Genomic DNA, 12,387 nt, shown 5'->3' with positions numbered 1-12,387 from the left:
CCTGGACCAAGTTGAAAGAACAAGGAATGGGGGTGGGGACGGGAATTGCAGCAAACTGACAATAGGAAACTTTTGAGTCGGGATGGTTGATTCATCCCGAGACCAAGATGGGCTCAAAAGAAGGAGTGTCCCAAGAAGAAATAGTTATAAATATTCCTACACTCCCTCTCCCCCTACATATGACACCACCCCCTCTTCTTGAGCTACAACATTTCGGGAGGCTGGAGTTTGTTGGATGGAGGGACATCTGGGCTGTTCTTTTGTGAAGTAGGGGGGAAGGGTGTTGATAGCAGAGGAACTTTCTGCCACCAAAGCAGCTACTAAGACAAAAATCATCCACAACAACGCCCCTTCAGTTGGTGACTAAGGAAAGAATGGCCCAGAGCCAGGTTCGGTCTCCCACCCCTACCCCCACCGTTATTCCCCCTGCTCAGCCGGAGGCTGCTGGGGCAGCATGAGCGAAGTTACGTATGAACTTAGCTCACTGGCACATTAAAAAAAAAAGGGGGGGGCGGTGCTCCCGTAAGGAGGGGTGGGGGCTCTGGGGACAAAACATTATAAAATAGAGACCGGGCTGCCAGGTTCCAACACTCCCACTGCAAAGACTCAAGGAGATTGAGCCCAGCAAGGCCAAAGCTAGGGACTTGCTTTTCTTGCTTAACGTTCTCTTATCATCCCAAAGAAAAAACTAAGCACGAGGCAGCAAAAGGCAAGACGCTGAGTACAAGAAGAAGATTACGGGAGTACGGGAGATTAACCAGTTTCTTCCCTCTCTCGCCCTTCTGCCTGGAGAATCCCACCGAAAAAGAGACGTAGACATTTCTTCCACCATCACCATTTGCAGATCAGCAGCCATCAGAGAAACAAAACGCCAAGCAATCAGTGTACCAGCTCCTTACCCTCAGTTTCTAGTTAACGCAAACTTTTTTTTTTTCTGGTGTAAACTTTAGATTTCTGCAAATATTACTACCAAAAGTAATACTTAAAAAAAAAATAAAGACGTCAAAGTTTTCAGGCTCCCTAACTGAAAATATAGCTTTCACACTTAAACTGACAGAGAATGGGGGCAGTAGCGTGGCCGCTGGAAAAGTCCCTGCCAATTTTGATGGAAGCTTCTCTGGTAGTAGTGGTAATGGTTTTACTAACTATGCCAGGAGTACATTGTCGCCCTGTGGAAGAGGACGAGGAACTAGTGCTTCCAGTCCCGATGGATTCTCCAGAACCAGGCAAAAAAGTCTACCGTTTGGATGCCTTCGGGAAGAGCCTGACCTTGGAGCTACACCCCGACAGCAGCTTCCTTGCCCAGGGCTTTACGCTTCAGTACTTGGGGAGCAAGCTTGAGGAGGAGGAGCGCTCATTCATCCCCACGAACGACCTGTCGCTTTGTTTCTACTCTGGCACAGTGAACGGAGACCCGTATTCAGCAGCTGCTCTCAGCCTCTGTGAGGGCATCCGTGGGGCATTTTACTTCCAGGGAGAAGAGTATTTCATACAGCCGCCTGCCACCAACGAAATTCGCTTCTCCTCCTTTTCCTCCCCAAAGGAGGCGCAGCTAGAGCAGCAACTTCACCTCCTCAAGCGGAGGGTGAAGGGCCAAAGCGGCGCCAAGTGTGGAGTCATTGACCAGAACTTCCAACAAAGAGAGGCCGAACCAGTGGAAGAGCAGAGGCGGCTGACGGAGGGGTGGAGGCAGCGCCAAGAACCTCTAACAGGTAGGGACCGGACCCGGGACAGCCGAACTCTTTTTTCCCCTTCTACTTCCCCTATATAGCCTTGCTTCTACTTAATGTGGAAGATGCCCCGAGAGAAATTTACTGTGTGCACACATGCCTATATATGTGCATATGCAACATGTTTAATAGGAATGCTTCTTGGGCCCCAGCACACATTCGTGCACTCGGACACAGATCTGCGACCAGTGTTGGTAGAAATTCTATTTACTAAGTGCTGGCATCTTCACACCCATGAGAAATCCAGAAACGGATACCGGAGAAAATGCCATAATCCTGGGACGCCGATGCCTGGGGGACCCATGGGACGAAGAGTGAGGGGAAAGAGATAGAGACAGTTTCATAACCTGAACTCCTTCCTGCTTTAGTAGTGTGGCAGGAAGGAAGGGCGGGGATTTCTCTCCCCACCCCCATCCCCACGATTTTTTCCTTCCCTTCTTTCTTTACCCTGTGCCTTTTTACTTCTTGGCATGTTTAATTTTGTTTCAGCTGTACTTTTGTCAGCAGTCCTTTTCCTAAGACTGACTCTCTCTCTTTCTCTTTTTCTCTTTATTACTTTCCCTCCATCTCTCTACATGTACACACACACACACACACACACACACACACACATGCATAAATATATGTACATATACATTAGTGAATCTTAAGGAGAAGGGCCAGGAGATTTATTTTGATGGTAGTGAATTGTGGACTACTTCCCCCCACCTCCTTTTACTCTCCCAAGTTTGGTTGCTCACTGTGCTGCCACAGCTTTGTTTTCTCATTTCTACATTTAATATTTGCATTAAGGAATATATATTACACCTCCTTACCTGAGGCAAATCTCTTTTATGCATTTAATCAAATTCTGTCTTCTTCCTCTTAATCCTTTTTACTGTAGTAAATCTCAACAGCTATTTCTCTTTTTTGGTTTGTTTCATCCTTTTTTTTCTACTTATTTTTGATTGCCAATCTTTGTCCTAAATTCCTTTATAGTCAACTATACTTTCTTTTATTCTAGATTCATCTGCTCCATATATTCCTTTTTATTATGGATTTTTCCTTCCCCAAATTTTCTCTGGTTTCCACTTTTGCTAGTATACTTTTGCTTTATAATTGCTTCTCATGCAGTGTTTTCTATCCCCTTTGATAGAATCTATTACACCAAGAGAATATCATTCTTAGGGAGACATTGGAGGGAACTCCAATTAAAAAAAGCGGGGGGGAGAAGTTGTTACAGAGTTTTGTCAGTGACCTTACCACATTCTTTTTACATTTGCTCTGTTGCTGCTTTTTCTTTCAAAAAGATAGAGACTGTAACAGAGATGGAAAGAGAAAGGCTGGAGATCTCAGAAACTTTATGTCAAAACTGACACTTCAAATTAGTCACATTTAAGACTGCTCTGAGTCAGGGAAGTGATTTGAAGTTGGTTTTCTAACTAGGACTTTGCATGTCAGGCACTTGCTTCTTTAGTATGTTAAAAAAAAAAATCAGCCTACAAAAGAGAGTGATATCATATGTTGCCTTTGGCAAAAATGTCAGTCCCCATCAGCTAAAGAGGAACTATACAGTCTGTAGATTCACTCTGGTATTGGCCTTTGAAGAAACCTAAAAAATCTAGTACTCTATCTTCTACATGGAGTTCAATAATCTAATTCAAGAACTGATTCCTATCCTATGAAAGAATAATACTATATATAATATAGAACAATACTATTGGCTAAAGGTTAATCATGATAGCAATTAGCAGTAGCAAAGATGACTTAATAGATAGGATTTTGTTAATATTGTCCCATTTTTAGAACCATTATGCATAAAAGTATTATTTTTCTCAGAAGCAGTTGTCATTTTTTAAAAAATAAAGATTAAAACTAAAAATACTCCTAATTAAAGGGAAATATAAAGGGTATTTTATTTGAGGCATATATTTTGTTTTGTTTAATTGATGTGAGTGATTACAACTAAGCTACTCTTACAAGATGACTTCTTGGCTAGTGTTATGGACAGATTATTTTTCTTCTTTTAATACAGGAACTGGAAACACAAGGAAAAAAAGGTTTGTGTCTAGCCCTCGCTATGTGGAAACCATGCTTGTAGCAGATCAGACTATGGCAGATTATCATGGCAATGGTCTAAAGCACTACCTCCTGACTCTGTTCTCCGTTGCATCCAAGTTGTACAAACATCCCAGTATTAGAAATTCAATTAGCCTGGTGGTGGTGAAGATTTTAGTCATCTATGAGGAACAGAAGGGACCTGATGTGACCTCCAATGCTGCCCTTACTCTGAGAAATTTTTGCAGCTGGCAAAAACAGCACAATCCACCCAGTGACAGAGATGCAGAACATTATGACACAGCAGTTCTTTTCACCAGACAGGTGAGGAGGTAGAGGGAGGGAGGAAGAAGCCAAGAGTTATGTTAACTTGAAATAAAACTTAAAAAAAGACATAATGTTTTTTTATTTTTCAACTCTCGCCTTATATGTTATATTTCACAATTTTTTAGAATTTTAAATCAAATAAACTTACTGGGTCTTGTAATAAATACTAAGGGTTCTAAATAACTTAGCCATGTGTAGACTTTATCTCCCAACTTCCAAGGAAAGATTTGTTCTTTAAATATCAATGAATATCTGTGCTGCAATACATACCTAAAACCAGCCTACTAAAGATCTTCCAAGGTTAATTCACTGTTCAGAATTAATAATAAAATTGCTTTCTTTGTCCTAGAACCTTTGTGGTGCCCAGACATGTGATACTCTTGGGATGGCTGATGTTGGAACAGTGTGTGATCCAAACCGAAGTTGTTCAGTTATAGAAGATGATGGTTTACAAGCTGCTTTCACAATGGCTCATGAATTAGGTAAGTAACATTTAGAGTAAGGTTTAGGTCCAATTCATTTATTAAAGCTGATTTTTAAAAATATACAAATCTGAGAATATCGGTAGATAATAAAACTTGTTAAAATAGATAACATATAATCAAAGATACCAAAATAGCCTATTTTATTCTTAAATAAGATTTTAGGAATCACTGATGTATGCAAATTATTTTGTATTCCAAAATACAGTCACTTAAAAGAGTTATTTGAAGTAACAAAATTTTGGAATTCTGTTGAACTTTTAAATATTTCAAATAGTAACATAATTGTAACTGTTGCTTTGGGATACATCCCTCATCTTGCCCAAAACTTCTTAAAATGTGGTAGCATAAATATGAGATAGCATAACTGAATATGGGAGTCATGAAATTATGACTTATTATCAATAAATGTTTGATTTGAATACCTGTTTTATATGTCTATATATCTAGGATCTAAAACTATCTTGAGCATAAAGGGGTTATAAGAGGAAAAAGTTTAAGAAGCCCTGATCTAGCCTATAGTGATTGATTCTTTTTACCTGTTGCTAACTACATTTTCCTTATTCATCGTCACCCTGGGGCCCAAGATAATTAAGGAAAATGTATTTTCTCATAAATTGCTAAAATTGCAATCATCTCTTTCAATTAGATCTGACATCCCACCTCTGCTTATTAAATATTACATATCAATTAAAATGGAGAAGCCTCTTTCCCTCTAAGTTTGATCATCTCTTTCCTCTTTCCTCTCCCTTCTCTCATCTCTCTCTGACTCTTTTTCTGTGTGTTTCTTTCCTCTCTTCTCACTCTTTTCTCTTTCTCTCTCTCCTCCAATTTGTGAAGGTACTTAGTCTTGCCCTGTTTCTGACTTTCTTGATTTCAAAATTATGCCCCCTCGGTTTCTTGAGGGTAGAGATGCTGTGTTTGCTTATATTTGTATGCTCAGTGCTTATCACAGAGCCTGACACTTAATATTACTTCCTTTCTTCAGTTACCACCATTCATCTCTTTTGGGGTTATATCTAACTACTCCAATATTTTCTTTACAATATCTCTTCTCAAGATAAGAGTTATAATATTTTTCTCAAGAGAGGAATTCTCTTCATTCTCTTTCTCTCTGTAATTCACTCAGTCTCTCTTCAACTGTGAGATAGGAAATTCTTTAGAATGAATGAGTTGAACTCCCAGTCTTTTCATAAAGAATGACTCCTCAAAAATGACATTTAAAACTCCTATTTTATCAGATTCCAACTCTCTTAAAAATAAAATAGTGGCCCTCTGTAGTCTCTGTGGAGCATACTAATGAATCTGGGGTTACACTTGTATCTGTGGTTGGTAGATTGCAAAATATGAACACTAAATGGTAAATCTGGTGTCGTTTTTTAGGTCATGTGTTTAACATGCCACATGATGATGCAAAGCAGTGTGCCAGTATCAACGGTATAAACTGGGATTCCCATATTATGACTTCAATGCTTTCTAATTTGGATAGAAGCCAGCCTTGGTCTCCATGTAGTGCTTACATGATTACATCATTTTTGGATAATGGTCATGGTAAGTTCTGATTCAGCACCATATTGTAATGTGCCTTTTTAAGCTTCCCTTAAGGAGTCAATTTTCAGGGTTTTTTTCTTTAATTTATTTTATTTTTCTCTTTAATGCAATTTTTCATCTTTATGATATTTTATCCTGCTTTCAAATATGATTTTGTATCTGAGTGGGCCCTCAAATTATCAGAATAATTACAATTTCAAACTGAAAAGTAATTTACAACAATTTAGTTCATAAAGTGTTTTTCGACAGAATAATAAATCGGTGTTTTGGGTCTATGTTTTTGAAATTGTGGCAATTTTCTCCATCAACAAAAGTCACAACTCATTTACTCTTATTCTACTGTTACCATCTACTATTATTCTAGTGAGTAAGTCTTAGATATTGCCTTTGGATCAAAGAATAATTTGGCTATGGGTATTCTAGTCTTCCTGATTCTAAACCTAGCATTCGACCTACTTTATTATGATTTAGCTCAATGAAATAATAACGTAATAGTAACATTTACACAGAGTTTTGTGATTTTCAAAGCACTTTTATATCCTTCTCTTAGTTTCTAAAATTAATCTGTTGCTTTAAGAGAAGAAGCAGGGTATACTCTATGGACAGCCAACCTAGAAACCAAGAACTAGATTAACATACTGGCCATAGGTTATATATATGGTTTCTGACCAGGAATAAGTCACTTAACCTGTAGACCACTTTCTGATTATATATTGTTAGAAAAGGTGCTTTCCTTCACTGGTAGAGGTTTTCAAATTTTCTCACTCAAAAGTTGCCTATGCTGACAAAAATTACAAAGTCAGTTTCTATCCTCAGTGATATTTGTTGAATGCTTTTGTAATTTTCAAAACATTTTATAATGATTATAATAGCTGAAATTCATGTAGTGTTTTAAGATTTAAAAAGCTTTTTTTTTGACATCTCATTTGATTTTCATAACCCTATAGCATAGGGAGTGACAGTTTTATTATCATCCCATTTTATAGATAAGAAAATTGAGGGTCAAGAAAGTTAAGGAAATTGTGTCTCATCATACATCTATTAAGTGATAGTACAGACTTGAAGCTAGGTACACTAATGAGCAAATTCATCATGCTCTCTAATTATGTAGTAGTATTTTATTAAATTGGGGGAAAAAAACCCTAAGAATCCACCTCTTAAAACAATTTCAGTAAATATTTATTTTTATTAAATAGGATTTGTTGATTCTTTTGGTTTCCAGGAGAATGTTTAATGGACAAGCCCACCAAGCCCATACAGCTTCCCTCTGATCTCCCAGGGACTTTGTATGATGCTAATCGGCAGTGCCAATTTACATTTGGCGATGATTCCAAACATTGTCCAGATGCAGCAAGCACATGTACAACTTTGTGGTGTACTGGCACTTCTGACGGAATACTTGTGTGCCAAACCAAACACTTCCCTTGGGCAGATGGTACTAGTTGTGCAGAAGGAAAATGGTGCATCAATGGCAAGTGTGTGAACAAGACTGACAATAAGTATTTTTTTGTGAGTATTACTGCTGAGTGATTGCATGTTCCACATTTATAGATCCATCATTTTACAAAGCATTATTTAAAAGACCAAATTGAGATTAAAAATCTCAAAAATTAAGTTAAAAGAAGATATAAGTAATTGACACATGGAAATTGGGTCTAGAATTGAGGAAGTTATGGTAGTGCCAAGAGTTTAGCAATCTTTGTTGAATTTATCCTAAAATGCCCCTTTGGTGGTTTTCTTTCTATAATTGAATATTACATGTACTGAATAGATTCATTTGTTTCTCTTTTTAGACTCCTATTCATGGAAGCTGGGGACCTTGGGGACCTTGGGGAGACTGTTCAAGGACTTGTGGTGGAGGAATACAATATACAATTAGGGAATGTGACAACCCAATCCCTAGGAATGGAGGAAAATATTGTGAAGGCAAAAGAGTGAGATATAGGTCATGTAATATTGAAGAATGTCCAGATAATGATGGTGAGTAACTTAACATACAAATTTAAAATGATTGAAGCAAAAAGACCTATTAAAAGATGGTGATCTAGTATCTGTTCATTGTGTTTTCAGGAAAAACCTTCAGAGAAGAACAATGTGAAGCCCATAATGACTTTTCTAAAGCTCCTATTGGAAGTGGACCTGTTGTAGAATGGATACCTAAATATGCTGGAGTATCACCAAAAGACAGATGTAAACTTATTTGTCAAGCTAAAAACATTGGTTATTTCTTTGTTCTTCAACCCAAGGTAGTTTAAGTTTCCCTTTTTGTACATTAAAAAAAAAACGCCTTTCTGCTAGCTTTCATGCAACTAAGCCATAATACTTTTTCTTTAACTTATCTGATCAATTCAACATTGCTTTAAAATCAGTGCTCTTGTTCTCCCTGGATCATAAAGTCACAGATTTAGAGGTTGAAAGGACCATAAAGGCCATTTAGTCAAATCCCCCTTAGTTACACGTGAGGAAACAGACCCAGAAAAGTGAAGTGATTTGTCAGGTAGTAGGTGATGGAAGTAGACTGCAATTGCAGCTGACTGCTTTTTGGCTTTTTATTTTATCCAACTTTAATAAATATTTAATTTATGTATTTATTATTTCTACAGTTGATTTCAATGAATTATATACATCGAAACTATATTGGACAAAATCTGTTTTAAAAAACAGCTTAGAATATTACCCATGGCTTAAATCATTCTATTTTAATTATATGTTGTACAGTCTCTAGGGAATGATTGTCTAGATTCCAGTTAATTATTGATAGTCTTCAGTTTTTTCATTGACTAAAAGCAGCACCTTCAGATTATTGAGAAAGATAGAAGTACAAACATTTGAATATCCTTATTTTTCAGGACACATTTTGTTCTAATCAGAGCTTCCATATTTATATTGTGGCCTCATTCAGAACTGTTGTTGCCAAGAAAGAAATTAAACTTTTGCCTTTGAAGTAGAAATTTAATTTGCTACAATTTAAAATTACAGTCCATTTGCTTTCCTCATTAAGTTCTTTAGCACTGAAGGCAAGGAAAATATTTGCAAATTAGAAATGCTAATAGGGGAAACTTCCTCATTAACATAGCATGCTATGTATGTGTGGTTACAATGGAAGACTGTTTTTGGAGTAAATGCTTTGATATTTTTATATTTTGTTCAAGGTTGTGGATGGTACTCCATGTAGTCCAGATTCTACCTCTGTCTGTGTGCAAGGACAATGTGTAAAAGCTGGCTGTGATCGTTTAATAGATTCCAAAAAGAAATTTGATAAATGTGGTATCTGTGGAGGCAATGGATCTACTTGCAAGAAAATTTCTGGCTCAATTACTCATGCAAAGTAAGTATATAAATATATATTCTGTTTCTTTTCAAATAATAGGTTTATTATCATATGTTACATATCATTATTTATGAATTTATTTATTATTGTATGTAATATATTATGTATTCTTATTGTTATTTATCATTATAGAAGAGATCTAGAAAGTATCTTCATTTTATAAGTAAGGAAATCAAAACCTAGAAAGTTAAGTGAGGAATAGGTATCAAAGATGGAATTTGAATTCAGATCCTCTGTCAATGTTGTTTCCAATGAACCATGAATAAATTTGAGATGTTTAAAAGATTCCTTTCTAAATTTTCAATGATTTTTCTAAGGCTTTTGAAAACTAATCACAGAGGGTACTTATAAGGGTACATATAAATAATATGGTCATGTAAGGACTCAAAATCTGAATTTTTCTTTTTCGTAGACCTGGCTATCACGATATTGTCACTATTCCAGCTGGAGCAACTAATATTGAAGTGAAACAACGGAATCAGAGAGGTTCCAGAAATAATGGAAGTTTCCTTGCCATTAAAGCTGCTGATGGTACTTATATCCTTAATGGTGATTTTACACTCTCCACATTGGAGCAAGACATTAATCACAAAGGTAGTTTCTTGAGATACAGTGGTTCCTCTGCAGCTATGGAAAGAATTCGCAGTTTTAGTCCTCTTAAAGAACCTTTAACTATACAGGTTCTTACTGTGGGCAATTTCCTTCGACCTAAAATCAAATACACCTACTTTGTGAAGAAAAAGAAGGAATCTTTTAATGCTATTCCTATTTTCTCTGAATGGGTTATTGAGGAGTGGGGTGAATGTTCCAAGTCATGTGGACTGGGATGGCAGAGAAGATCTGTAGAATGCAAAGACATTAATGGGCAGCCTGCTTCAGAGTGTGCTAAAGAACTTAAACCAGAAAATACTCGACCTTGTGCCAATATACCATGTCCTCAATGGCAGCTGGGGGATTGGTCTCCATGTTCTAAGACATGTGGAAAGGGTTACCGAAAAAGAAGCTTGAAATGTCTGTCCCATGATGGTGCCATGTTGTCTCAAGAAAGTTGTAATCCTTCAAAGAAACCTAGAAATTACATAGAAATTTGTACTATCACAAATTGCAATTGAATAGTGAACAGTTAAGGAAAAAGGTGGAAGTGTCAGTGCACTGAAGGTAAGAGGGCCAGAGGTATCCAGTGTATCTTGCATGTAATTCTTAAGGAACATCTTTAATATGGCCTAGTGCAAATAGGTATTTGTGATATCACATCATAGGAATATATGACAAAAACAAATTTGATGGGATTGTAAATGAGGCTCACTGATTCTTTATTTCTAGTTGATAATACCTTAGAGTCTGTTACAAGTTAAACCCAGAAGCACTGGCCAAAGTGAATTTAAGCAACTTTATCTCACCTTTCTCAGTTTTTATTATAATACTTATAAAGTTCTTTGAATCTGGAGGAAGATTAAAATCAGAAAGAAAGATATCTAAAAGTATAGCCAAGAACAAGAATGGAGGGATAGTGGAAATAATTGTTTTGTTGTTGCTGTTTTTAATTAAATGTTTCAGTTAATATTCATTTTTCATGGCTTCTCTGGTTTCAGAGAATAATTTTATGAATAATGCCCTTTTTTTAAAAAATTAAGAGTAAAATTCAGAATGATCTAGCAGAAGGAATGGTCTCATTCTGAAGTAACTAAAATATCTGAGTTTAATTGTAACTTTGTATTATTCTCTTATTTCTGTAGTTCATTTAAATTTAAAAATCCTGACTCTAGTCAGTAAAAATATATAGGTCTTCATTATTGGAATAGAGGCAATTTTCCTATGGGTTCAGGTGTTAGCTGGAGATGAAACTATTTGAGTGGGTTGCCATTTTTTGGTGATCAGGAAATTGAGCATATTTTCTTAAACTTTATGTAGTCTTATATTGATGATGTGGATTAAGAGTTACCTCTTTAGCAATCCAGTACAATGGCATAAGAAGAGTTAATGCCAGATCATGAGTTGATAATTTAGAAACTGGTCAATGCATTTAGGACATCAATCTCACTTGTAACATGCTAAAGACAGAGCTAAAGGAGAGCAGGGCCATTCATAGCACTATGCAGTCACATGAAAGAGAATATGGTTTTTTCCATATGTACATCGTAAAACATGTTTCTATAAATTATATGTACTTTATAAGTATTTAATAATTCTGTTCCTTCTAGGAAGGACTACAGTTTGTTATAAATGCATATAATGAACATATTTATTTTTATACTTCTTACCTAATTTGATCTAAGTTATCACTTTTTTAAAAGGTCATATAACAAGAGTATTTATATAGTATATATTATTACTAAAGATAATAAAAAATAAGAATTTGAGAACTCGTTTATTTTGTTGAAATATAAAATGATTCTGAGAGGGAAAATCAGAAATGCATATTATACTTAAAACTAATAATTGCTTTCTTAATTTTAAAAAAGAAATTAGATTCCTATGTAGCTAAATATTGGATTGACCCTTTTTATTGACTAACTATGAAAGAATATAACCTGTGGTTTCAGTTAAAATAGTTGTATTTGGTTGTAAACAGTGTTGTGTTTTTTTTTTCACTTTCACACAATATTTCCTGTATTTTAGTGCTGCATCTAATAAAATACCCTATAAATTCTTGACTGAGACATTTTTAATTTTACCAAGCTCTTTATGCTTTTTGAATTGTGTTTTTCAAATTACTTACCACTTTACACATAAAGTTATCTATAAGATATATTTAACCAAGAGCAACCAAGTAGAAAAATAAACTTTACATCTCATTCAGCTAACTGTCACTGTCATCAATTTCATATTCATTTGTCCATCAGGGGAAGTCTTCACACACTTGGGATAGACACCTCCCTAACTCACCATCCCTTTAGGATCCTTTGCTGAATCATTTATGTGCTATCCC

The 12,387-nt window shown here is 36.0% G+C and overlaps 1 protein-coding gene across 1 annotated transcript; it reads left to right on the top strand.

Annotated features, from left to right (window-relative positions):
- Window positions 1–546: 546 nt before the first annotated feature.
- On the top strand, window positions 547–12,110 carry ADAMTS1 (ADAM metallopeptidase with thrombospondin type 1 motif 1). The gene is made up of 9 exons (XM_074300609.1): window positions 547–1,712; window positions 3,745–4,091; window positions 4,444–4,576; window positions 5,960–6,127; window positions 7,350–7,636; window positions 7,921–8,107; window positions 8,198–8,373; window positions 9,280–9,455; window positions 9,871–12,110. Exons 1-9 carry the CDS (start codon window positions 1,061–1,063, stop codon window positions 10,568–10,570), a joined length of 2,826 nt encoding a protein of 941 aa, XP_074156710.1. The 5' UTR covers window positions 547–1,060; the 3' UTR covers window positions 10,571–12,110.
- The last annotated feature ends 277 nt before the right edge of the window (window positions 12,111–12,387 follow it).

This window comes from Sminthopsis crassicaudata, chromosome 3, assembly GCF_048593235.1.
Source record: "Sminthopsis crassicaudata isolate SCR6 chromosome 3, ASM4859323v1, whole genome shotgun sequence".
NCBI classification, from domain to species: Eukaryota; Metazoa; Chordata; class Mammalia; order Dasyuromorphia; family Dasyuridae; genus Sminthopsis; species Sminthopsis crassicaudata.
This window is presented reverse-complemented; position numbering and strand designations above follow the sequence as displayed.

What these genes read in the sequence shown, in the direction of transcription:
- ADAMTS1 (XM_074300609.1), top strand. Translation starts at nt 1,061, where the DNA reads ATGGGGGCAGTAGCGTGGCCGCTGGAAAAGTCCCTGCCAATTTTGATG. An exon ending in GCGCCAAGAACCTCTAACAG is followed by an intron (nt 1,713 to 3,744) that starts GTAGGGACCGGA and finishes CTTTTAATACAG; the next exon opens with GAACTGGAAACACAAGGAAA. An exon ending in CAGTTCTTTTCACCAGACAG is followed by an intron (nt 4,092 to 4,443) that starts GTGAGGAGGTAG and finishes TCTTTGTCCTAG; the next exon opens with AACCTTTGTGGTGCCCAGAC.